This window comes from Enoplosus armatus, chromosome 5 (genome assembly GCF_043641665.1).
Source record: "Enoplosus armatus isolate fEnoArm2 chromosome 5, fEnoArm2.hap1, whole genome shotgun sequence".
Taxonomy (NCBI): Eukaryota; Metazoa; Chordata; class Actinopteri; order Centrarchiformes; family Enoplosidae; genus Enoplosus; species Enoplosus armatus.
In genome coordinates, this window is record NC_092184.1 from 22105912 (window position 1) to 22130507 (window position 24596).

The 24596-nt window shown below is 42.1% G+C and overlaps 3 protein-coding genes across 3 annotated transcripts; all 3 read left to right on the forward strand.

Annotated features, from left to right (window-relative positions):
- The first annotated feature begins 1106 nt into the window (after positions 1-1106).
- On the forward strand, positions 1107-5717 carry dhx40 (DEAH (Asp-Glu-Ala-His) box polypeptide 40). The gene is made up of 17 exons (XM_070905508.1): positions 1107-1278; positions 1438-1583; positions 1678-1797; positions 1918-2154; positions 2303-2369; positions 2454-2585; positions 2712-2811; positions 2939-3025; positions 3147-3329; positions 3415-3495; positions 3592-3749; positions 4095-4209; positions 4374-4482; positions 4640-4734; positions 4873-4942; positions 5043-5271; positions 5514-5717. The coding sequence occupies exons 1-17, from the start codon at positions 1107-1109 to the stop codon at positions 5633-5635; spliced, it is 2223 nt and encodes a 740-aa protein (XP_070761609.1). The 3' UTR covers positions 5636-5717.
- A 652-nt stretch (positions 5718-6369) lies between these two features.
- akt2 (v-akt murine thymoma viral oncogene homolog 2) lies at positions 6370-15428 on the forward strand. The gene is made up of 14 exons (XM_070906249.1): positions 6370-6538; positions 8327-8500; positions 8793-8924; positions 9039-9150; positions 9888-10041; positions 10772-10903; positions 11023-11088; positions 11196-11264; positions 12074-12196; positions 12419-12547; positions 13161-13375; positions 14270-14357; positions 14442-14544; positions 14667-15428. The coding sequence occupies exons 2-14, from the start codon at positions 8455-8457 to the stop codon at positions 14744-14746; spliced, it is 1449 nt and encodes a 482-aa protein (XP_070762350.1). The 5' UTR covers positions 6370-6538; positions 8327-8454; the 3' UTR covers positions 14747-15428.
- A 4083-nt stretch (positions 15429-19511) lies between these two features.
- On the forward strand, positions 19512-23824 carry ccnp (cyclin P). The gene is made up of 9 exons (XM_070906068.1): positions 19512-19565; positions 20423-20548; positions 20692-20788; positions 21038-21210; positions 21430-21528; positions 22030-22185; positions 22469-22627; positions 22736-22914; positions 23656-23824. Exons 1-9 carry the CDS (start codon positions 19512-19514, stop codon positions 23822-23824), a joined length of 1212 nt encoding a protein of 403 aa, XP_070762169.1.
- Positions 23825-24596: the final 772 nt, after the last annotated feature.

Sequence of the window (24596 nt, forward strand, 5' to 3'; positions counted from 1 at the left end):
TGGATAATTAATACATCCAGGTTTGGACATTTTGGTCGGTGGGCTCAGAGCACATCATATAGGCTAGTTGCTGATCACTTTTGGGCAAATCCACGGACATTAAATGATGGTTCTAACGCAGAGAAAACTGTCAATATTCTTATTGAATTGGGTTTTATTCTATAAATATGGACAAATGACTTTTTATGTTCTATATGTATGATTATTTGGAGTTGGCACATTTCTACGGAGCCCCCAAAGGGTCATGGCGTGAATTCTTTTTGAATGCTTTGCCTTACCTCGCATTAAGTCTTGCGTTTCCTCGCAATAACGTTATTTTGCTTTACCGTTTTGCATTGCATCTGATCCATAGAGAAAAGCTGAGCTGTATAGCACAGCAACAATAGCCATATCCAGGTCATCATAGATTTAACCACAAATGCAGCCTGTAGTCCGAGCAATAACCATATCCATAGCCACAGCTTCAACCTCCAAGAAAGAAGTAATGAGTAATTAATGCAGAATGTAAAGAGTCACATCATCTCTCCTTTCTGTAGTATGTGCAGAGTGTTTCCCTAAACTGGCAGTGTCTTATTGCTGGACTGGACCAACGCACTAGCTGTTTCTGTTATCAGGGGGAACGTAAAAGTATTCCTCAAAAATAGTCTTGCCGTGATCCTTAGGGGGCTCCGTACAAATCGACCAACACAAAAACAGGATTAGATAGTAAGATATAGCCTTTTTGTTTTTTGTTTGTTTTTTCTCTCTTCATTTCTTTGATTTAATATGAAGTAGGCAAACCTTGTTGTTACACACTCCGGTAAAGTAGGTGGCGGTGTGCACATAAACACGTTGGTTTACGGTCCGCCATTAAATCGGAGAAGAAGAAAAAGAAGACCAATAGAAACGCAGAATGGGTTAGTTTCCGGAAGTTATTACGCGAGCGTGTCGTCTTTGAAACGGGAGGAAGAACTGTGAAAGAAGTTTATATTTTATAAAGTTTTATACTGTCTGTGGGCACAAACGCCAACTAAACCGTGTGCTGCATGATTAACGTCAGTGTTTGTTTCGCCTGTTCAGCTCCTCACACTGATAGTAGCTGCTGAAGCTCGACAGAGTTGTCAGCTATGTCCAAATCAACGAAATGGGACCCAGAAGAAAATGAGTCAAAACACCTGCCGATCTATCAGCACAAAGCCAAGCTGGTTCAGGCTGTGAAAGACAGCACTTTTCTGGTTGTCACCGGTGAGACTGGTAGCGGGAAAACCACACAACTTCCACAGTATCTGCATCAAGCAGGTAAGCGGTCATTTTTACGGTCCTGTCCCTGATAATGTGAAATAGCAGAACTACGTTGAAACAAGCGAGACAACATCTAGACACAATCTGACGCGAGTTTGTTGGTTTAACTAACACAGCAGCCCCATATGTGAACCACTTCCTCTTCTCCTTGCGTAGGTATTTGTAAAGATGGCAAAATTGGCATCACCCAGCCCCGCCGGGTGGCTGCCATCACCGTGGCCCAGAGGGTGGCCCATGAGATGCAGTGCACTCTGGGTAGAGAGGTTGGCTACCAAGTACGCTTTGATGACTGCACATCACAGGTGAGAGGCAAAGACGACTCATCGCCTGTACAAAATACAATGTGTTTATTGTAAGTATTTGGTAACGTGAAGACATGACTGTGTTTGAAACCAGGACACTGTGGTGAAGTACATGACAGACGGCTGTTTGCTCAGAGAGGTCCTGGCAGATCCTGTACTCTCTCAGTACAGTGTTGTAGTCTTGGATGAAGTTCATGAACGCAGCCTCAACACTGTGAGTCAACGTCATTAACATTTATAATTTCGGCACTATACTGTTGGATGCATGCACATTTTTCTTCTTTCTGTCAGCCTTTCAGTGCACACAGTGAGTAAGTGTTTGTATTTGCTGCAGGATATTCTTCTGGGTTTACTGAAGAAAATCTTCTCCAACCCTGCTAAGGCCACCAGGGGCAGATCTTTCCCCTTGAAGGTGGTGGTGATGTCCGCCACCTTGGAAACTGACAAACTTTCAGCCTTTCTCGGCGACTGTCCCGTCTTTGCTATTCCTGGGAGAACCTTTCCTGTCACCTGCACATTTGGTTCTGCTGTAGGACCTAAAGACATAGAGAGCACTGGTTATATAAAAGAGGTACTGAGTTTCAGCCTTGTGTCAAACATTTACTTTGACTTCGTTTCACGACTTTACAATCATTACTGATTAATCAAGTTTAGGTGTGTTGTTGTCGCTTGATGCATGTCGTCGGTATTCATTTAAATTGACATGCTTTGCTCCTCAGGTCATCAAAATGGCCCTTGATGTGCACACCAGTGAAGTGGCTGGGGATATTCTTGTGTTTTTGACAGGTGAGTCATAATTATCAAGCTCTAAGATCACAGCATATCTTAACCCTGACAAAATCTGCCACATTAATTCTCCATGTATGACAGGTCAGTCAGAGATTGAGCGAGCCTGTGACTTGTTGTATGAGAAAGCTGAGTCTATAGACTACCGCTACGATGTACATGACCAAACCGTGGAGGGCCTTCTTATTTTGCCTCTTTATGGATCCATGCCCACTGGTAAATACATGCAACAGTTGTCACATCTTATTAATTGTTAAGTAGATTAAAATTGTATCTTTGACACTGCAAAAGAAAACACAAATACTGCAGGAAAAAAACGTATCATTTTTGGTCTCGTCACAGATCAACAGAGGCAGATCTTTCAGCCTCCCCCTGCGCGAATAAGGAAGTGTGTAGTGGCCACTAACATTGCAGCAACATCTCTCACCATCAATGGCATAAAGTGAGTGAGGCCCATGGTCCACTGGTTTACTACCGCAACAATGAATTGCGTGTGTAATCAACATCATTCAAATGTTTCCCCGACATCTCTGCAAAACACATCATTGTTTAATTATTTTCCCATAAAGGTACATCATAGACAGCGGGTTTGTGAAGCAACTCAACCACAACTCAAGGGTGGGCATGGATATCTTGGAGGTGGTGCCTATTTCAAAGTGAGTTTTTGAATAAGTAAGATGTCATTTCGAAACATGCAACTAGGTTTGTTAAAGTAATTCTCCTGCTAATGCCCACGCCATTAAGAAGGCTTGCCAACAGAGATTTGTCTGTGATTAGGAGCGAGGCTCAGCAGAGAGCAGGCCGAGCCGGAAGAACCTCCGCCGGGAAATGCTTTCGAATCTACACCAAGGAATTCTGGGAGAAGAGCATGCCTGACTACACAGTTCCAGAAATCCAGAGGACAAGTCTGACTGCAGTGATTCTCACACTCAAGTGCCTGGGTGTTCATGACGTCATTGGGTACACTGACGTCTCTGTTGGTCTGTTTGCTTTCTTATAGTTCATCATTTCTTCATGTTCCCTTAATAAGTTGAATTCTTTTAAGGTTCCCTTATCTGGACCGTCCAGAGGAGAGGTTTATTCTCGAAGCGTTAAAACAGCTCTACCAATGTGATGCCATCGACAGGTGAGCGGTTATACCTGTCGACTTGAGTCTTTGTAGGTTTACATAATTCCTGGTGAAATTTCATTAGCTCTTATCTGTCCGGTGCGTTGGCTGTAGGAGAGGTAGAGTGACCCGGCTGGGGGAGCTGATGGTGGAGTTCCCCCTGCATCCAGGCCTCACCAGGGCCGTGCTCAAAGCTGCCTCGCTTGGTTATCAGGACCTGCTACTTCCTGTGGCTGCCATGCTGTCTGTAGAGAACATTTTCATCAGGCCAGGTCAGCTACTTAGCTTTGAAAGCAGAACAAAAAGCATGTGTTCAATTAAAAACTATGAGGGTGAATAAAACACACAGCATACAAAAAAAGAAAAGAAATCCTGTGTTATCTAGAATATTTAGGTTATATTAAGGGCATTGTCTTGTAGCAAGAGACACTAAACACTTGAACATAGACAGCCAGAGAAGTTCTGTATTGTTTACTGATATGTTGATTTGTTGATTTAAATATTTATTTAATGTGTCAGGAAATGTTATGTACAGTGTTGAAGCAAGTGTTGAAGTGTAGTGTGAAGACTGGAGCTTTGAGTTGACACAGCTTTAACTGCTCACTTCCTTCCTGCAGGCCACCCTGACAAGCAGAAAGAGGCAGATAAAAAGCACAGAGCGCTGGCTACCAAGAGCGGCAGTATGAACGACTTTGCCACACTCCTCAGTGTGTTTCAGTCATGTAAATCCAGGTAAAGAACCTGCCTGCTTAATACTGCACGATGCGTCCTTATTATTTCCTTTTGTGTGTGCAAAAAATGTCACTGTTAGCCTATCACTTGCAATCTATTCACTTTATACTGCAAGATGGTATTATAACTATCATGAGTGTGAGCCTATCTCTTTCATTCTGCAGTGACAGACCCTCAGCGTGGTGTAAAGATAATTGGATCCACTGGAGGGCGCTGAAGTCAGCCTTTAGTGTGGAGACTCAGCTGCGAGAGATCCTCCTCCGCCTCCAACAGGTATAGCAGTTTAAGAGAACTCATTTTCACATCACTGACTGCAGCATGTTGTGTATCCATGCTCTGTTAAATGCTTCATTCTGTTTGCCAACACACTGCTGTGATAATTCATATGAGTGTGATTATTTAATTGTGCACGCACCCTCTTTCCTTTCAGAAGAGAGATTTCCCTGTGGAAAAATTTGATGGCAATAAGAGTGAACTCTTCAGGCGATGCCTGTGCACGGGATATTTCACCAACGTTGCCAGAAGGTATCAACGAGGTTCATTTAAAATCATCCATATTTAACTCTCCTTTGGGATTCCGTTATTATCACTTTAGTAATGTGAAGTTTTACTGGCTGTAAATAATTGTTCAGGTCTTTTTTTCTTTTTTCCCATCCCACCTAGGTCTGTTGGAAAGGTGTTTTGCACAATGGATGGCCATGGATCCATGGTTCACATTCATCCATCATCATCGGTACATGTAATTTATAATGCATTCGGTAAACATTTGGAACCAAAACTTTCATGCTTCTTCTCTGATTTCTTCTTTGATCATGATTCTTTGTTTCTCCAAGCTGTTTGACCAGGAGGCTGAGCTGAACTGGGTCATCTTCCATGATGTGCTGGTGACCTCACGGGTGTATATCAGGACCGTGTGTCCTATTCGATATGACTGGGTGAAGGACTTATTACCTAAACTCCATGAGGTGGACGTCTATGAACTGAGCAGTGTGGCAAGAGAAGAAGTGACTGATGAGGAGATGATAAAATGGGAGACCAGGGAAGCAGCCAAAAGACAACCAGGTTTTCAGAATGATTAATTCAATATTTATTTGGAAATTGTGATGTTGTACAACTTGACCTAACTATGACCATGCATGAAATGATCAAAAATAGTCTGCCTGAAGCACGGGATGGATTAAAAGGCTATTTGGGCATGAAGATCTTAATTGTTTTAAAGGGTGAGTGAAGTTAAAGGATGGTTAAGCTGCGTCATTTATAACAAACTGTTTAAGAAACTGTCTACTTTGTTTTGTTTTTTTCAGAGGTTTCTACTGAGGATGTCGCAAAGAAGCTAGAGAAGCGAAACAATGAAACCACAGTCAGCGATGCTCGTGCTCGCTACCTGCAACGAAAGCAACAAAAACAGCAAAGTAAAGCTCTTTGACAGAAAGTGCTTGCTTTTGGGGACATGATTGATACAACGTATCACCAAGGAGCATTTTTGGAAATTATACCTGAATAATAAACATTTGTCACATTTTATAACATTGCCTCTCTCTTCTTTAATCCCTCCACTTAACACACGATGCTGTAGCAGTAGTTATATGGTATATAGTAGTTTTATGGGCCTTTTGTCAAGGTTTCCATCCAGGTCAAACTGGTGCCTTATTCTGAAACGGTGAGTAGATTGAAAGAAAACTATTGGTTTAAGGAGGAGGTGGGAACACTGGGTCAAAGAGACATAATTTGGGACGCTTTCCATGAGTTTATAGAAGTTTTTTGCACTGCTTATCTCTCAGACAATCTGTACACCAGCTCAGTGCAGTTGGGGTGAGGTTAAGGTTACAATACAGTACTTGGTGTACTTTCACACAGACTGTTCAGATGCAGTGGACCCTCTCTGGCCTCGTACGTCACTTCCTTTTGTGTGCGTCTGCGGGGCTGCGTTACTGTCTGGCTGGGACGGAGGGCTTCCACGCTAAGCAGGCGACTACAGACATTAGACCCATAAAGAGGCGGTTTTATCTGTCCAGGATTTGGAAATTAATTCGTAGTCGTATTCAAGATAACTATCCATCAAGTTGGAGCTCAGTGGACTTTATTCTCTCGCTGGCTCACAGACGCTTCAGTGAACCACTGCAGCAGCAATAGACAGAGCACGCCGCCGTCGCTGCTGTTGTTGTGAGAGAAGAAAACAAGCTCGGCGAGTAGTCCGCTAAGCTGTGTGATCATTGACAGAGTTCAATACACACAAGCTTCAAGTGATAACTGGTGGGAGCTTTGTGCAGGGCACACCCTAGCCTCTTCAAGAACCGACAGCTGGGAATATTTTGTCGCTGAAGTCGAGGTAAGAAAAGCCGGGGTAATGAGGAGAACTAGCGCAAGTGGCTAACTGACATGCTAACTAGCCGTTAGCTTGAAAGCTATTTTGGCTAGCTGCCTTGTTTGGTCGTAATGCGGTCATGGTCAGTGTCCTCACCGCTGTCTGACGCGCCACTTGGCCAAACTGCCCATCAGCTATAGCTGAAGTGTTATAGCAACTTGTCTCCTGTTAAACTACGACAGAAAAACGAACGACCTGTCTTGGACCTGGAAGGTAACGTTTGTTGACTTTGCCTCAGCTAGCTTGGTAGCTAGCTACTACACTGAAAGGGATGAGGATGTGTTAACGCTACGTTAATGTTTACGTTAGGTAGCTTGTGGTTGTGCTGGGTACAGTTTGTTATTTTTCAGACATTAGTTAAATATGTAACTGCGAAGATATTTATATTTACGGTCCTTTTTGTTATTTCCTCAACTGGTGCTACATGTACCTTAACGCTTGACTAGATGCTATTGTAACGTTACATGTCCTGTATGTAGGGCCATTGAACTTTTAACTGGTGTACAATGTACAGTGAAGTTGTTGTGCTTCGTATTTATTATCTCAAAGAGCAACCACTATTACTCATTCAACTTCAAATCAGTAGGTGTAACTTTAGAGCAGTGAACAACCGTGGATGTGCTCCTGATGGCCATAAAAAAAAGTCCGAAGTCGTGGGAAGCCTTATCTGTTTTTATCTTTGTAAACAAAGCAGTTCAAACAGTCTTTGTGTTCTGGCGACTGTATGCACTGTAATATTCAACCCCATCACTTTCACTGAAATACTGTGAAATTCTGGTAAACCTATTATCTAACATAAGCTGTTGATTCAGGGCTGACCCTGGATCACCAAGGCCTCTCCACAAACATTCAACAAAAGCTGTGGGAGGTTATTACATTTGACAATACACAGCTTTGCAGCCATTTTGCTATAATTGTTAGATCAGTGGCATATTTGATTTCTACCTGGCATCACTAGAGTAACAATATGTAGCTTATATAGATATATCATGACACTGACACACTGTGGTATCTCAGGGAGAGTTGCATGAGCTGATGGAGGTTTGAAAGTCTAGCTTGTGGTCATGGTAGTCATAATGCTAGTCCCATTTTGGATGTCGTAAGTGTTTGATGGTTAGATATGAGGTGGTGAGCAGACATGCAGATTTCAGCAGTTTTCTTTGTTGTGGAGTTGCGTTTCAAGGTAACTGAGTGCCTCAGAAGGTGAGGAATTTATTCAAGCGCAGTGCTGTGGTGACAACACTCAGATAGGCATCAAGAAATACACAGAAAGTTTCCTTTGTTTTGAGAAATCAGTTTCACTTTATGTCCTCACCTCCATGTTCCGACTTCCTTTACTTCCTTTAGGCTCATGTCTTTTCACATTTATTTTTCAGTCTTCCTCCAAGCAAGAAGCAAGTGAGTGTAAAAGATATTACCCAGGGCTATGTTTTTATTCGAAGTGGGGAACTGAATTGCAAATAGTTAGACGTCACACGGATGTTTTGCTCACACCTTTACAAGTCAGCTGAGGTTTTTTTTTTTTATTATTAACAGTCTCATCAAGTATTCACTCTGTTATTTTTATGATGCTTTTTCTTATATGGGCGGTGTATACCCCTTCTCACATGAATTGTGTTGATTGTCTCTGTGAGTTGTAATTACATCTTAAAGCTACACCAGGCAACGATGAGCATTGCTTTTGTGTTTTAGGGACAGTCACTCATTCTGTATTATGCATTAACAGTATTTCTGTCTGTTCTTTTCCTCCAGGTATTACATTATATAGGTTTTTTTTTATCTGAGCCACTGTCAGGCACTTGACCCACAGGCACAGTTTGCACAATTTCCACCAGCTTGTCTGCAGCCCCCTCCCGACCCAGACAGTCTTCTGCCCCAGCATGAATGAAGTCAGTGTTGTGAGAGAGGGATGGCTCCACAAGAGAGGTAAGGGGGGCTCTTGTTTTCACTGCCCATCATCTAAGTGTACATTGAATTAAAAAAATCTATATTTTGAGTATTAAATACTCCCCCTGCAGGCTTGCAAGGTAACTGTCAAGTTTGACAGTGTAACAGCTGTGCTGCTTTTAATTCAGTTAGCTTACAACAGATTCCCATTGTAATAATATTGTGACACAGAGTAGTATATTTAGCAAAATTATTAAAGCCAAACACGCAGGCAAGTAGCCAAACACCAAAACTCGGTTGGATTAAAAGTCTTCACCTTTCTTTTTTCCAGGTGAATACATTAAAACATGGCGGCCTCGTTACTTCATCTTAAAGAGCGATGGCTCCTTCATCGGCTACAAAGAAAAGCCTGAGGTGTCCAGCGACCACAGCCTCCCACCACTCAACAACTTCTCTGTCGCAGGTCAACTTCCCCTTCAGGCTGGCCAATATCAAGTGCCAGATTAAACTGTGTTTTTATTTTTTGTTGTTAGTGCTTTGGTTCTTCAGTGTTAGCTGATGTGTCTATGCTTTGTAGAATGCCAGCTGATGAAGACAGAGCGCCCCAGGCCCAACACATTTGTCATTCGTTGCCTGCAATGGACCTCCGTTATTGAGCGCACCTTCCACGTAGACAGCAACGACGAGAGGTAAAAGACATGCAGTCCAATGGTTTTATGTTAAGTTTTACTATAAAATTATTTCTGTCTCTTTGGTAGAAAAAATATACCAAGGCAAAACGTTCTTTTTTCAACACATTTGCACTGAATCGTCGGTCAAATCCTGTATTACGTGATTCCTGTTTTAACACAGCATAAACATAAATACAGGTTAAAAATAACACCTGAGTGTTGTATTCAGATTTATCAACATTGGAAAGGATTGTGGGCTTGTAAAACGCTGGTTTATTGTGAATAGAAGGCAAAAATGTGCTTTCAGATTTAGCCAAGACACAAGGAACAACATTTTCACAAAATCAAACTTAAAGGGCCTAAATGGGCCATTGTTCACTACAGGCAGTGAAATCCATTTTAGTTTGCGAGAGAAGGAAAGACCATCTTGCTCAAAATAGAATTCAGTGCCAGATTAAACCTGATTATTCACCCCTAACCCAAGCAATCATCATTGAGTTTTGTTTACATCGGCTCTGCCAAGTACCAAATCCCAGCAGCCCCCAGCTGAATAGTACACAGATTATCTTCTACCTTCTAAACTTATCTAGCTACACTACTGTTTTTCCGTTAAGATATATTTTTGGCACATCTATATCATCCGTCTGAATACAAAGAGTTTCCAAAAAAATATGTCCATAGAATAGATTCTGAGTAATGTAGACATGGCTTTGGCTAGATTTGATAAGGGCAATGTGTGTTTTCTTCTGGGTCAGGGAGGAATGGATGCGATCGATCCAGGCAGTGGCAAATAGCCTGAAGAGTCAGCAGCAGGATGAGGAGCCCATGGAGATCAAATTTGGCTCACCAAGTGACAGCAGCGGCACAGAGGAGATGGAAATTGCTGTGTCCAAATCCCGCACAAAAGTGGTCAGTATTTGCACAAGCAGCGCCTGGCAGCTGAGTGTTTGCTGTGTTTGTCCAGCTAAGCTCATCTTTATTGAGCAAGTTGTTCAAACTTTAAGCCTCTTTCTCAAAGCTTTTTTGGTGAAGCAACCTTTAAATGAGTGGAGGGTAACATTTGTTTTACGGACTTATTTTGTCTATTGACTGCTGACTTTGTCGTCCAGCATCAAAAGTATGTAGAGATGCAGTATGTATAGCTGCTAACATTTACTGATCAGGTTTGTGGTTCTTAAAAGACGCATTACATTTTATGTGATATAATTCAAATGATCACTGATCAGTGTCTACCTTTTCCTATACAACTGTTGTCAAAAAGTCTTTGATAAAAAAATCATTCAGCGTAGAAAATGTTCACTTCCTTACTGCTTTTTGTGTTAGGCTCAGTTCTCTGATGAGAAATATTTATAACTGTTTCAGCATGTCATGGCATGTCTCACATGCATGAGAGATTAATGTGTGTATTCAAATACATCATACGTCGTGCAGTGCACCAACATCAGCAATGGGGAGCCACTGACCGCTGTTCCTGTACACTTCAAAGAAATACCATTATATGATATTTTTATACTATATATGAAGACATTTTAAAGACCCGGTATTTAAGGAGAGCTGGGTATAACCTCTCTCTAGTGTGAGTGCTCTAGCACATGTATGCATCTTTGTCATGGCTTATCTTTAACCATTGTTCCTACAGACCATGAGTGATTTTGACTACCTGAAGCTCCTGGGGAAAGGGACATTTGGTAAAGTGATCCTGGTGAAGGAGAAGGCCACAGGGATGTACTACGCCATGAAAATCCTCCGCAAAGAAGTCATCATTGCTAAGGTTAGTGCTAATCACGTCACAGCAAAATGTTGACTCTGTTTTGAAACAGCTTTGTTATCTATTAGTATGTGGTCTTTGCATGCACTGAATGTGTCTTTGTGTGTGTTTTATTTCTCTAGGATGAGGTGGCACACACAGTTACAGAAAGCAGAGTTCTCCAAAACACGCGGCATCCCTTTTTAACTGTGAGTTACCAGCATCCATGTTGTTGCCTCAGTTTGTGCTTTACTAAATTAATGGACCATTCAATCAGTTTAATGCAAGCACTCATTTTTGTTTTCCTCTTATACAGACACTAAAATATGCATTTCAAACGCATGACCGGCTATGCTTTGTGATGGAGTATGCAAATGGAGGAGAAGTAAGTGTTTTTTTCATTTGGCCCACAGTTGTGTCCGATGTGTTAATATACCTGTGCATGACCTTTTCTTTTTGACAATGGCTAGTTGTAGCACACATTGTGATGCATCAAGTTAAGGGTGCTTTCACACCTAACCAGTTTGGTTCATTTGGGTTGAAAGCTGTCAATCAAACCCTGGTGGACCAAACAACCGTACAGAGACCACTTGATAAGGAGGATTTTGGTCCACTTCCACTGGTGCGGTTTGTTTGTTGCGTGAAAGCAAGTGGACCAAGTGTGTTTTTAGCATGATTTCAAATTACTGTTAAATCCATCTGCTGATCGTGAGCTATGCAGGAAGCAATGTTATAATCCATCTGTACAAGCCGTGTGTATGTAAAAATCATTTGGTTACGTAGGTGACATAACAATCTCAATAATGCCTCCCGGAATATTGCATTAAAAAAAGTAATTAAAAATGATCAATAATTTTCGATATCCACTGAAATGAAACATTTTATTGTGATACATTTTTCAGCCATATTGCCCAGCATATTGCGCATTTGATGATGCATCAAACTGTTGCAGAAAGAACTAAAATCTAATCAGTCCTGGAATCTTATGAATAGTCATTAAAATGAAGGCTATTTTCTAACTGACTGTAGACATGCACACAGAAATGTTCTAAATGCATGCATTGAAAACAACCACAAAGAATAATTAGGATTCAAGAAATATGAAACAAATCAAGCTTTTTTATTAAATCAAGTATCTGAAGGAACATAAGGAATTGTTCTGTCCTTCATCGTGTCTCTTTGACTATTTTTCAGCTCTTCTTTCACTTATCGCGGGACAGAGTGTTCACAGAAGACAGAGCGAGATTCTATGGTGCAGAAATAGTGTCAGCACTGGAGTACCTACACTCACGCAATGTAGTTTACAGGGATTTAAAGGTAAGGTGTCGACTTGCTCTGTCAGTAAGTATTCAGCCAGAGGGTTATTATTTAATATGCTATAACCTCAGATTGTCATAAAATCTAAGGTTATAAAAAGGCATGTCGTCACTGGTGCAATTTCATGGGGAGTGATTAGTCATCATATACTGTACCTGTGGGTGCTGCTCACCATATAGCTGTGAACTAATTTGACTCGAATTTGAATCTTTCCTTGCACAGCTGGAGAACCTCATGTTAGACAAGGACGGCCACATAAAGATAACGGACTTTGGGCTGTGTAAAGAGGGGATCACAGACGGCGCCACCATGAAAACCTTCTGTGGAACCCCAGAGTACCTGGCACCAGAGGTAATTCAACAATGGCTGTGGACTCTGACATCAATATGTTTTGTGACCAGGATTATGTAAATATGCTCTGCTGCCACAGGGCTGGATGAGCACATGATGGAAAGTGGTTTTAATAGGTTGGTAGTTTCATGTCTGAACATTTTGAAGCAAAACTTTGTTGACTTCATTGTGGGGCATTATGTGAAAACCAGTTAGGATGATAGTTCAGCTAGTAGACCTGGTTGTCAGAGTATAGTGTTGGTGCTTTGGCTACCACAATAAAAAAACGCCAAAAAAATGCAATCTCCTCTGAAGTGAACTGCTGTAAAGGTAAGCTCTATTAAATGAATGGCATGCAGTAGCAAGGTGTATTGATCAAGTCGTGATTTAAATAATTTTGTATCTGTAAATAGCACCTTGAAACGTATTGTGTTTTCTGGCTTGACAGTTATGGACCACAGAGTGAATTATCTTTACCAGTAGACAAAACTTTGAAGATTTAATGGTTGCTGGTACATTTTGTTGTCCTTTGAGATTGTGAAAGGGCTACAATGTTAGTCATTGTCGTTGATGTTCCTGCGCTGATATTCCTGTTGTTTTTCTTTCTCTCAACTCTTCATTCCTACCCTGTCAGGTGCTAGAGGACAATGACTACGGACGAGCGGTGGACTGGTGGGGACTGGGCGTGGTCATGTATGAGATGATGTGTGGCCGGTTGCCCTTCTACAACCAGGACCACGAGCGTCTCTTTGAGCTAATCCTCATGGAGGAGATCCGCTTCCCCAAGAACCTGGCTCCTGAAGCCAAGGCCCTGCTGGCCGGTCTGCTCAAAAAGGATCCCAAACAAAGGTTCGTGCCACTAGTGTCACTAATTCTATCAGTATTGGAAGGAAAATGAAAACACGGGTTTAATGAACATCCAACATATTGCTCTGGGTCAGTTTTTTCATAAACACTGACATCTATTCATTAATTTAATTTCAGTCTGCAAATGCTGATGTATCTGTCATAAGCTATGGTCGGCCATACTGATGTATCAGTCTGGCTGCATTTGTCATATGCAATAATCTCCCACTGATTTTTAAAAAAGTATTATTGATAAGCTTGCATTGAAATGTCCTTTGAAAGATTTTTTTTTATTCCATGCACAGCAACATCCAAATACTCAAAAACAAAATCTGTAATTGTGAGCGCGCGGTATAGTCTTTTAATGTTAAACAATGCACTATTTATGTACTGTTTCACTGTGGAAACGTGACTGTTCAGCTGAATAATTGGCTCCTGAAGATGCAGCAGTACATCTTGAGAAAAACATTTTCTTCCTGGGGTTTTGCTCCTGTCCACTGTGCTCGGGGGCTCCACATTTTCAGCTGTAAAATAAGTAACCACATTATTAAGCCTTTGTTCCTTCATGATTAGTTTTGGTACAGGGTAATGGCCATAAACAAGGACATAATTGATTGTTGTTTTGGTCGAGCCCCCGTGTTTCTGGGAACAGTCGAAGAGCTGCTAATATTAGCACATTGAGCAGCGCCTGCAGGCTTACTAACACATGCACCTGTAAGCAGTAAGGAAATGAAGAATAAATTTGCCTAGAAATTGGTAAATACAAGTCAGAAGGGAACAACGCAACACAGGTGCTTGTTGTACATTTCTAATGACAGTGTTTGCACAATTATCTGCATAAAGAAAAGGTAGCTGTTGAGGGGGACGATGATGATAGTGTTTTTGTTTTGTTTACAGGCTCGGAGGCGGACCAGACGATGCCAAAGATGTAATGAGCCACAAGTTCTTCACCTCCATCAACTGGCAGGATGTTATTGAAAAAAAGGTGAGTTGCTGTGGAACAAAAACAAGCAATGTGACGTTTAAAAGATGCTGTTCGGAATGTAAAATGACTGATGCTTCTCCTCAGCTCATTCCACCCTTCAAGCCCCAGGTAACATCAGAGACGGACACACGTTACTTCGATGACGAGTTCACAGCACAAACCATAACAATTACTCCCCCGGACAAGTGTAAGTAGATCGACATCATTAATTTGTGCTTTCAGATTGGATTTATAAGTGTTTATACGCATGTACGTCTGTTTTGAACTGGTGGGTGTATTTGTTTCTCTCTCCCTTTGTTTGTACTCCAGATGACAGTTTAGATGCAGAGGATTCAGATCAGCGCACGCACTTCCCTCAGTTCTCCTACTCCGCCAGCATACGGGAATGATCACTCAGACTCTTGAACAAGCAGGCAGGCTTATACACGATCACAATCCCACATACACACTTGCACTGCTGGGGAATTCGAACGTCACCAACAAAAACTGGCACAAGACACATTTTCATTCGGTCTTTAACGCACCTACACACATGGACACGCACACATATACTGGCAAATCAGACAAGACAGGGATCTTAGAGTATGAAATGAACACACAGGCCGTGAATGACTGACCTCAGCAGGTTTGTGTGGATAGACCGGCAGCTTTGTCTCTGTACGTCCTCTCAGGGTTGGCTTTAGGCTTCCCTGCAGGACCTCTGCTGCACTACACTGGGTACCACATCAGAGCCTTGACACTTTGAAAACCAGGTTATGCCAGCAAGTACCACCTCTTTACCAGCTGTACCCATGCTACACACACACACACACACATACACACCAACCCATGCATAGACTGCATATATATACACAAACGTACTTGATAGAATTTTAAAAAGTGTAATCAAAATTAGGAAAATGGAAAAGATTTGGGGGGAAAAAGACAAATTTTTATTTCATCGATTGTTACAGTTTTAAATGTAAAGCCATATTTCTGCATTTTTTGTGATTTTTTTTTTCTTTCATTTTTTTTAACAAGTGCTCTTTCTGGAACTTGCTGTTACAAATCAAGTGTGGGACTGTTCCTACAGTAGGGGGAAATGGGGACGAGGGGGAGGGGTGCCATTTCTGTGTTTGCACTGCGCGTGTGTATAAGCGAATGGACGAGTAGAAGTGTGAATGTATGCGTGTGTGCATATGAGTGCAGGAGAATGTGTGAACAACCATTTTGATTCTCAACCATCCATTTGTGTCTGTTTTTATGCATGTTTTAAAACTCTGAACTTTTGCAGGAATATCGACAAGAGAGGACACTACACGGCACACTCAATGGCCTTTTTTAAAGGGAACAAGCATGTAATTTATGATTGCTGTGACCAGCTTGGCGCTAAATTGACTCAGTCAGGAATAGAAACTGGGATCTCTTGCATGGCTAACCTTTGCTTTAAGAGCTGCATTAATTTAACCCAAAGTGATGCAGCAGTCAGGCTCTTGGAGTCCATGTTTGTGGACTCCAGAGTGAGTTTTCATTAAGGCCAGTCGCGCTGTGTGTTAAAGACAGTTAGATTAGAAGGAAAGGGGAGAATAGAGACTAGACGCTTGACCGCGGTTGTTCCCCGACCCGTCTAGAGAGACCAATGTAGACGAACACAGCCATTCGCTGTCCTCAATCCAGTAATTCTCACTCCCTAGCTGAAAAGTTAGGCACCAATCTTTTGTTCATTTTCTATTTGTAATATCAGTGTAAGTTTAAAAAATATTTTCAAAATAAGCCTTTGAGTGTTCCCGTATTTAAAGAATGAGAGTTCAATCGTTGTTAAGTCTTTATAATGAGGCCAAAAATTGACTGACTTGGTGGACGTTTAGCACTTCAAATGATTCCACATTTGATGTTTAGGACCTTTTTGGTTTGTGTTTTCTTTAATGCTGTGTCGAGGCACTTAAATCTACGTAGTTGTATGTCTGGAGCAACAGTCTGCAGGTTTACAGTCCAACTAAACGCTGCATGAGCTGGTCGACCAACCTTCAACCTGCAAACAGGGGGAACTAATCAAAACGTCAGCTGATGTATTTACTTTGAGTCATGACGGCACATGATTGAGAGAAGTTCTGGACAACACATTGAAAAGTGCTCATGTTGACGCAAGCATTTTATATTCCATATTGCTGGAAGAGATGTTGGTTGCTCTTTGAGCTTCACTAAAGGAACATCAAGATCTTTTTGTTTGTCATTGATTTGTTTTTGTTTGTTGATTTTTCTCCTTTTTTTGTCCATCTATTTCTCAAATTTTGGAAGACACATTGTCTTGTTTAAGTATACGTTATATTAAATATATATATTAAAAGTTTTAAACTGTGTTTTTTTTTTTTAAATTAAGTTCTTCATTTCAAGTTAATTTCTGGTTTGCATTATCACATCCCTTCGGCTGAACTGGATTGGCTGTTTTGCATAATTGAGCATATATAAGGAAAGTATTATTAAGGGAAATTAACATCAGTTTGATTATTCTTTTGAAACTAGAGAGAAAATAGTCCTTAAGCACTTAGATTAACAATCTTGCCTACATTTTGCAGAACAAATTTTAAAGTTTAAAGTAAAAAAAAAAAAAAAAACTTTTCCAAACATTAAAAGTAGTTATGACCCATCCTTTGATTTATTCTGCAGCGTTGAGAATAATGAAATTGACAGTTGAATATTTTTCTACCATTCTCTGCAGAGCACTGATATTTGAAGGTTTTGCAGGAACACCTGTCAGCATTCTCTGGGAATCCCCTCATGTCACATTCTTTTGTTTTGATTTAAGTTTGTGTGACTGACAGAGCGACAGAGGGTGGCAGGGAGAAGTTTGAGTGAAAGTGGTGACAAGGACACAGAAAAGCAGCAGGTTTTTGACTCTTCATCGCTGGGTAGCAGGTGGCCCCAGTTCCTGCAGATGATGATAATGTGATCAAATGGCTTTGATTTACAGTTCACAACTCCAGCACCTCTTCTCACTGGCTCAGGCACAGCCATCATACTCTAGCCTAGTGTCCTGCTTTGGAAACAGCAGGATCGGATATCAGAACCACTGCACTGATGGACTCCACTGTGGACTTGCCTTCATTGCTATCATGGCCATAAGGGGGTGCTGCTGAAGTTTTTTAATATTGGTTGTGAAGCCATACTCTGAACCTCGCTGCTGGCCACGCTTTAAGCAATGCTTCACAGCTAAACATGCAAGTTAATACCCCTGACCTCTCCTGTAGGCATACACGGGCACAACAAGTGCCTCCTCACTATTGTGTAAATACCAAAAAAAAAGCTTGATGGTGAATGCAGCATTAGTAGAAGGGGAGGCCTGCAGCTTTGTAGTATTTGATTTGCAGCTTTACTATGGTTAACTTGCTTCTCTGTATATTTGAATGTGATCAACAGTCACGAATGTCACACCTTGATGCTGGCGTAAGATTTCCTTTGCTTGTTGCTGTTAGTTGAGGCTCAGAGGGCAATGAAAAAAGCAATCTTTAAGGGGAGGACATTGTCCTGGTTGACAGTTTCAGCCCCCCTTTGCAAGACTTTACAATGTAACGGGTGATACCTGCTACAATATGGTAGCTTATAACATTTGCAACTATAATGTGCCAGTAAACATTTTTACTGAATAAAGCTGTGCGTGTCTTTTTTTATGCATTTTTTTACAGTGCATGCTGTACACCTGTACCCTCTTTTTACAATCCACTGCTTACAGTACAATAGTGTTCGATGTGTTATTATCAGGGCCGTAGCTGCCACTGAGGACACAGAGGTCACGTCCCCAACATTGTTTCAGGAAATTAGAGGGCTTCAATGTGGTGACGAAGAGTTTGTATTACAAAATAAATTTCATATGATGAGTTTAGTAAAGCCTAGTCCAAACCCTTAAATTTGACAGTTTAGGCCAGAAACACAAAAATAATAAAAGTAGGAATTTCGTCACCAGAATTATATTTCTGTGGGAAAGGCTTTGAAACAGCAGTCAGGTAATTGTGTAGGGAGATAAAAACAGAATAAATGTTTTAGTAGTTAATATAGTTATATAGGGTTGCACTTGCGAACTTTGCACTCGTGACCTCAGTATTTCTAAAACCCTGGGTCCTGATTATGACACATAACCTAAATCAGCTTTTTCTGCAGCCATTTAACGAACAAGTGAGGCTCAGAGGGCTGCGCCTATACTCAATGGGTAACTTCGCCCTCTCAGGCTATCGCTAGTGGGATAAGCAGGATGTAGTCTATGGCTCACTTTGTCCGCCCGGTATCACAAACACACACACACACACTGCAGATGAAACAATAAGGGTTCCATGCCCAGCCACCGCGCCGTGCGTAATAGCGCATATAACCCCATATGCGCCCCAGTGGCACCGCACAGTAGAACACTTGACATTCTCCGTGAGGGGATGAAGGCTGGGAACAAAATAAAGCACACTGCTGTGAGGAGGAGGAGGAGGAGGAGGAGGAGACGAAGGTTACGCACTGTAACAGTCCAGCTGGGAGCGTACGAGGGACAGGCAGGTCGGAGAGCGCATGAACTAATCAGATGATGTCAATCACTGACAAAACACTCAGTCCAGAAGCTCTGTAAGTATTGTTGAAGACGTGTGAAGTTAAGGTCTCCTGCTGAAATAGAAGAGCGGAAGTTTATGTGCCCCGGCCCAATGTAACCACTGGTAGTCAGTAGTATTCAATTGGATTACATAATACAAATATTTGCATTATTCTGTCTCCCATTGGTATCCTGTCCCTCCCGTGTGTAGATGAGGGTGGACAAAACAATCCACCACCCCGAAACTGAATATTAGTTTATGATTTATTGCATTAGACTGTACAGATCATCAGATATACAAGAGCTAATCAATGCCATGCCACAAAAGCACACTGTGCAAAATGTTTACAGTACAAATGTTGAATGTCGAGTAAACTAAATATCGCTCCATTGTGGTGCATGGTAGGATTACCCACCGGAACTCCTAATCTAGCCTGTTTACCTTGACACCGGTGTGCCCACCCCAATCAGCGCGGCCCACCTGTCTTTATCAGCCGCTGTCTAAGCAGCATGGCTGCTCCCTCTGCTCCAGGCCTCCGCCGACACCCGTGGATAAGTAGCTGCAGCGGCCCGGCACGGGAACTCTGTCTCCGGCTGTGACCGTGGCCATGGCCAGGACTGGTTTCTGCGACTCCAAGCCCCTGCTGGACTTACACAAGAAGGTGGGCTCAACAGAACCAGACTTTCTTAAGGAAATTAAAAACGTTTAAAAGTGAAGTACTGCTCCAGTGTTGAGGTGCTTAAACTGACATGTGCAACAGGTTATTCATTTTCCCTGTTCATTTATTTTTTAAATAGTTGATGGCCGATAGTTTTTATTGAGCTCGATATCGTTAAGCCTTGATCTCATTGCTTACACCTTTCCCTAGGTAGGCCTAACTCGTGCTTTTTCAGCTATAGAATCTATGACTTTCTTTTTAAAGTGCTTTGCCCACTGGATTCAATCCTGTTTCTCAAACGCTACATGCAGGCCTGCTTCAGGTTTGTGTTGTCAGTAAGGTAATTGCATTCACCTGCCATGGTCCCAGGTGTGGAGGAGTCCCTGATTCAAGGATGCAGATCTCATTACAACTGAGGCGGGGAGCACAAACCTGGAGTTTTCTCAAGAGTATTTTCTTAAACTTTTTTTATTCTGTTGATGGGTAGAACGGTCCAGACCACTGAGCAGGATACATAGGGGGCACATGTTTGTGTGTGAATTATTTAAAAAGTGGAGTCTGCTTCTATCAAATATATATTTTCAATTACGCAATGTATTTAGGAATAATTTATTTGGGGAGACTCGTACCCCCTGGGATCTGCGCCATTAGATGGCCGGAGTAGGACTATTCTTGTCAGAAGTGAACCTCTCTTTGAGCACACTCATTTCATGGCATTACTGATTGTCATACAGAGAATGAACTGCAGCCACCAACAGCTACTGTCAAAGGCATTTCTTACCTCACAAAAAATGGGGTAGGCATGCATGTGTCCAAGATCACGTCAGTATCTGTGCAAAATCTTTCTCTTGTCCCTCCAGGTGGATGAGAGGCGAGCCCCATTAAGAACTTGGGCTAATGCCTGTGGGCCTATCGATCGCTGGCAGCCTGTGGAAGTAGACGAGTCCAGGATGGCCCCTGTCAAAATGGAGCCAGAACGCAGATGGGTTCGCCTTCTTTCCAGCTTGTCGCCTTCACCCAACACATACTACAGTGTCTCTCTTATCTTAGCTCTTGTTATAACATCTTTTCCCATCATATTAGTCCATGTGCATGTTGCACTGACGTGTAAGGTGTTGTCTGCTTGCAGGAAAGGAGGTTATCAACACAGACAAGTGAATGCATCATCATGGGGTTCCACGAAGACAGTCGAACACACTCAGCTGGTAGTGTAATCAATACCAAAGGTTTTCAGACTTATTTTCACACCGTCTCAAATAACTGTAGTTTCCACTCTTTATTTTATGCAGTCTTTTTGCCTGAAATTTGGGATTTTGTTTTTTCTGGGGTTTTTTTATTCTAGGAGCCTGCTTTCTTTTGCTTATTTTGCAACACGAACAATCCACCATAGAACAAGCTGTTGTAAAAAATGAGTGAAAAATAATTAGCTTGCATGTTGTGTTATCCGCCCTTGTTCTCCTTTCCGTCCTGTGCAGCAGATGGGTGCATGGAGGAGCCTGTGCTTCTTCACCCTCTTGGGCTGCAGGGTCTTCACAGCCTACAGGCACTGGTGCCCAGCTTGCTGCGCCATGAAGTGGAGATGGCACTGGAGAAGCTGGACCTCATATGGGACAAGACGTACGCCTGGGACATGTTCTTGGACATGATGGTGAGACATCATGAGTAGAGGTCACTAAAAGCCTTGGGGTGTTTTTATGTAATGTTTCCAATTTTCTCTTTAAGGGACATGATCCCTAAAATAAGCTGCAAGCAGACCCCATCAATGTTTGTTTGTAAGAGGGGCAACCTAGAAGATTGGCACAAGCGCTTATTGCATCTCTTTTAAATATTTAGTGTGTGCCTCCTGTTTTCTGGTTTCACCCTGCAGAGAACTCAAACACGAAACTCTTTTCCCAACGCTGACCTACCCCGGCACTTCACTGATGTCACTCGTGCGGTCCTGGTAGACTGGCTCATTCAAATTCATGTAAGTCAGAGGGATGGAGGGTTTCTTCTTCCTCAAAACAAAGCGCTTAAATTGTCTAAATAGTCAGATAATTTTCTTTATGGATAAGAACCTGTCAAATGCTGACAAAACTGTACCTTAAGGCTCTTTGTAATGGCTCGATTTGTCTTGGGTGCCCGAAGTAAAATACTGAGTTGGATGGGGGGGGCAAACAAACAAACAAACATCAGAATGAGGCTACATTAAAGGAATAGTTAAACATCTTAGGAAATGGATTGAAACCACTCATGTCTGTATGGTAAATATTAAGCTGCTTAGTTTAGCATAAAGACTGGACATGGAGAAACAGCTAGCCTGGTACTTCCCAAAGATAACAAAGCTCAATGATGTTATCTCATCTGTTTAATCTATACAAAAACATGACATGTGACCTCCTAAGATTACCTATTAACTAACCAAATTTCTACTATATCATTTTTTTTTTTTAATGGTTTTCAATCATGAATGTTTATTTCCTACCAGGAGATGATGCATTTTCAGGAGGAGACCCTCTATCTGGCCATGCACCTCCTCAACCGCTCCCTGCGTCAGATCAAGGTGACCACAGCCAACCTGCAGCTTCTCGGCATGGTTTGCCTCTTCCTTGCTGCAAAGAAGGAAGAGTGTCTCCTCCCTGAGGTACGCCAACTATAAAGCTGCAGCATGTTAAACTTGCGTGTGTGGTGCCTGTTAACATATATAAATAATCCACGATTGGTTTGTTGCTGGCTTTTTTTTTTTTTTTTAGCTTGTTATAGACTTAAAACACTAAAGCTATATAATAAATGGGAGATGAGTCCATACTTTTTTTTTTAAACTTGAATGCATGTAGTAATAAAATACCAAATATCTCTTAAGAAACAACACATTTGCCAAAGACAAATGTTTACTTTTTTTGTGCTTCTGCTGCTTCTTCTTCCAGGTGTCTGGACTCTGCTACCTGATGGACCACACCTACACTAAGCATCAGTTGCTGCGAATGGAGCGCAAAGTCCTCTGTGGGCTCAAATTTGATTTGTCCTACTGTCCCCCTCTGCATTTCCTCCTCCTTCTTGCCTCCGTTGCTCGCTGCAGTGCTAAGGTAGATCTACACTGTGTGTTCTTTGACCAGTTTTTTTTTTTTTTTTCCCCGTATCGTTTTTTTTTTTTTCCAGTGTGTAGAGATCTGTAGTGTGGTCTGTGCCACCAGGCGGTGTGGATGGCTCGTTATCTCCTGGAGCTGTCTCTCCTGGAGGGCCAGTGTGTGGTGTTTCTGCCCGTGCAGCTGGCGGGAGCGGCCCTCTGCTTGTCCCGCCAAGTTCTGCAGGAGCCTCCGACACCAGAAGGAGAGGCTGCCTGGTGTCTGGCCTCCAGTGTCCATGTCGGCAGGTGTGTAGTCTCTCATAGCCAGACCAGTCTAGCTCAACCCATCATTGTTCCGTTTTTTTCTTTAAACTAATCACAATCGTCTTGGGTGGTGCTAAGCCTGGGATGCAGCGATGGTGCCCTTGCAAAATAGTGTCTGGGGGGAACTTGTTTTGATGAAACATCTGCATGTGGGGAGGCAAGCCCTGGTTTTAAAATGGCTAAAACGCCACATCAAATGGTAAACAACATATCTAGGGTATGTGACTTTGAAAACTTTCACTGGTAAAAAAACAAACATAACTTGATCATGGTGTCCTAGAGATGAAGCCTACCTATATTTCAGCTCTGGAGGAGCTCACTGGACCTGTTTAAAACCACCGACGATCCAAATCTTTGTCAAAAGTTGCCATTTTCAGCATGTAGGCTGCTAGCTCGGAGGTTGTTGTTGTTGTTTCACGTAGCGACGGGGACTTTGAAAACAGTAACGCGCAGATAGGGGAAGAAAATGGCAACTGTTTGGCACACTTATCCCAGCAGCCTACATCTGGTGAGTCAGACTAGCAGGTGTGTATCTTGACTTATAAGATGCACTCCCCTATACCCTGGCATCATTGGCACTGTAGTCACTGAGCTCCGGCTTCTCTGTGGTCCTAACTTCACGGCTGCAAAACTTTACTTTCCAAGTGATTATTTTTATAAATCTGCATCCACTCTACCTGTCAGGTTGACGTCTATATGCTTTGTGTTTTATTTTTGTTTTAGTGAGACGGCCCTGCTGAGGATCATGCACATTCTGGCCAGTGCTGCAGCCAAGGCCCACACTCGAGAGACATGCGCTAGTTTTATTAAATTCTCCTCCCCAGAGACCATGCTTGTCAGCAGACACCCGGGTCTAAAGAATGCCTCTGCTCTGCTGGGCATTTGCACTTGACATTCCTAACTCCCAGGAATTATATCCTGAAGCCTCAAAATGGAGGTACCGGACCAGTGTCACTTGAGGACTTGACTCCTGTGTGGTCCAATCCTCTGTACCTTCTTTGCTATTGATCCTGAGGGGCTACCATGGAAATGGGTAAGGAAGAAGTGTGAAAGATTTGAAACATTGTTTGACAACGAATTGCATGTATGCGACTCAGTGTGCATGACCTGTTTTATGATCTTATCTTGCAGCCGATTTAGAAAATATTTGAATTGTATTGATATGTCCTTGTCTTGTCATTTGTGAAGAGGATGTCTATCAAGTTATTTCTAACGTTTTAATGTAAAAATAAAGTGTCTGCTGCAACCTTTTGAGATTCAGCTGTTTTTATTTTGCGCACACACTGGCAAGTCCAGCAGGCTGTGACTACAGGTCTACATGACAGCAGGGCCACCTTCTGACTGCAAGGCTGCATTGCTAGCCACTCCTGTGTACATGTGCAAACATGCTGCACATACATTGTATTTCTTTCCCGGCATAACTGGAGACTACGATTCAAATTGTGCATATTTCGGCTAACTGAAACCATCTTTCTGTGCCCTTTTTATTTTATTTTATTGTTTTTATCAAAATCCCAAATGTCATTTTTACCAAATCTGAAGTCTTGTAAGTGTTGCTCTCTGTTTATTGCACACGTTGGTTTTCCTTCACTATCGCTGTCTCGTAGCTGCACATGCACTCATCTCTGATTGGCTGTCGTAGTTGTCTGAAGGACCAATGGACG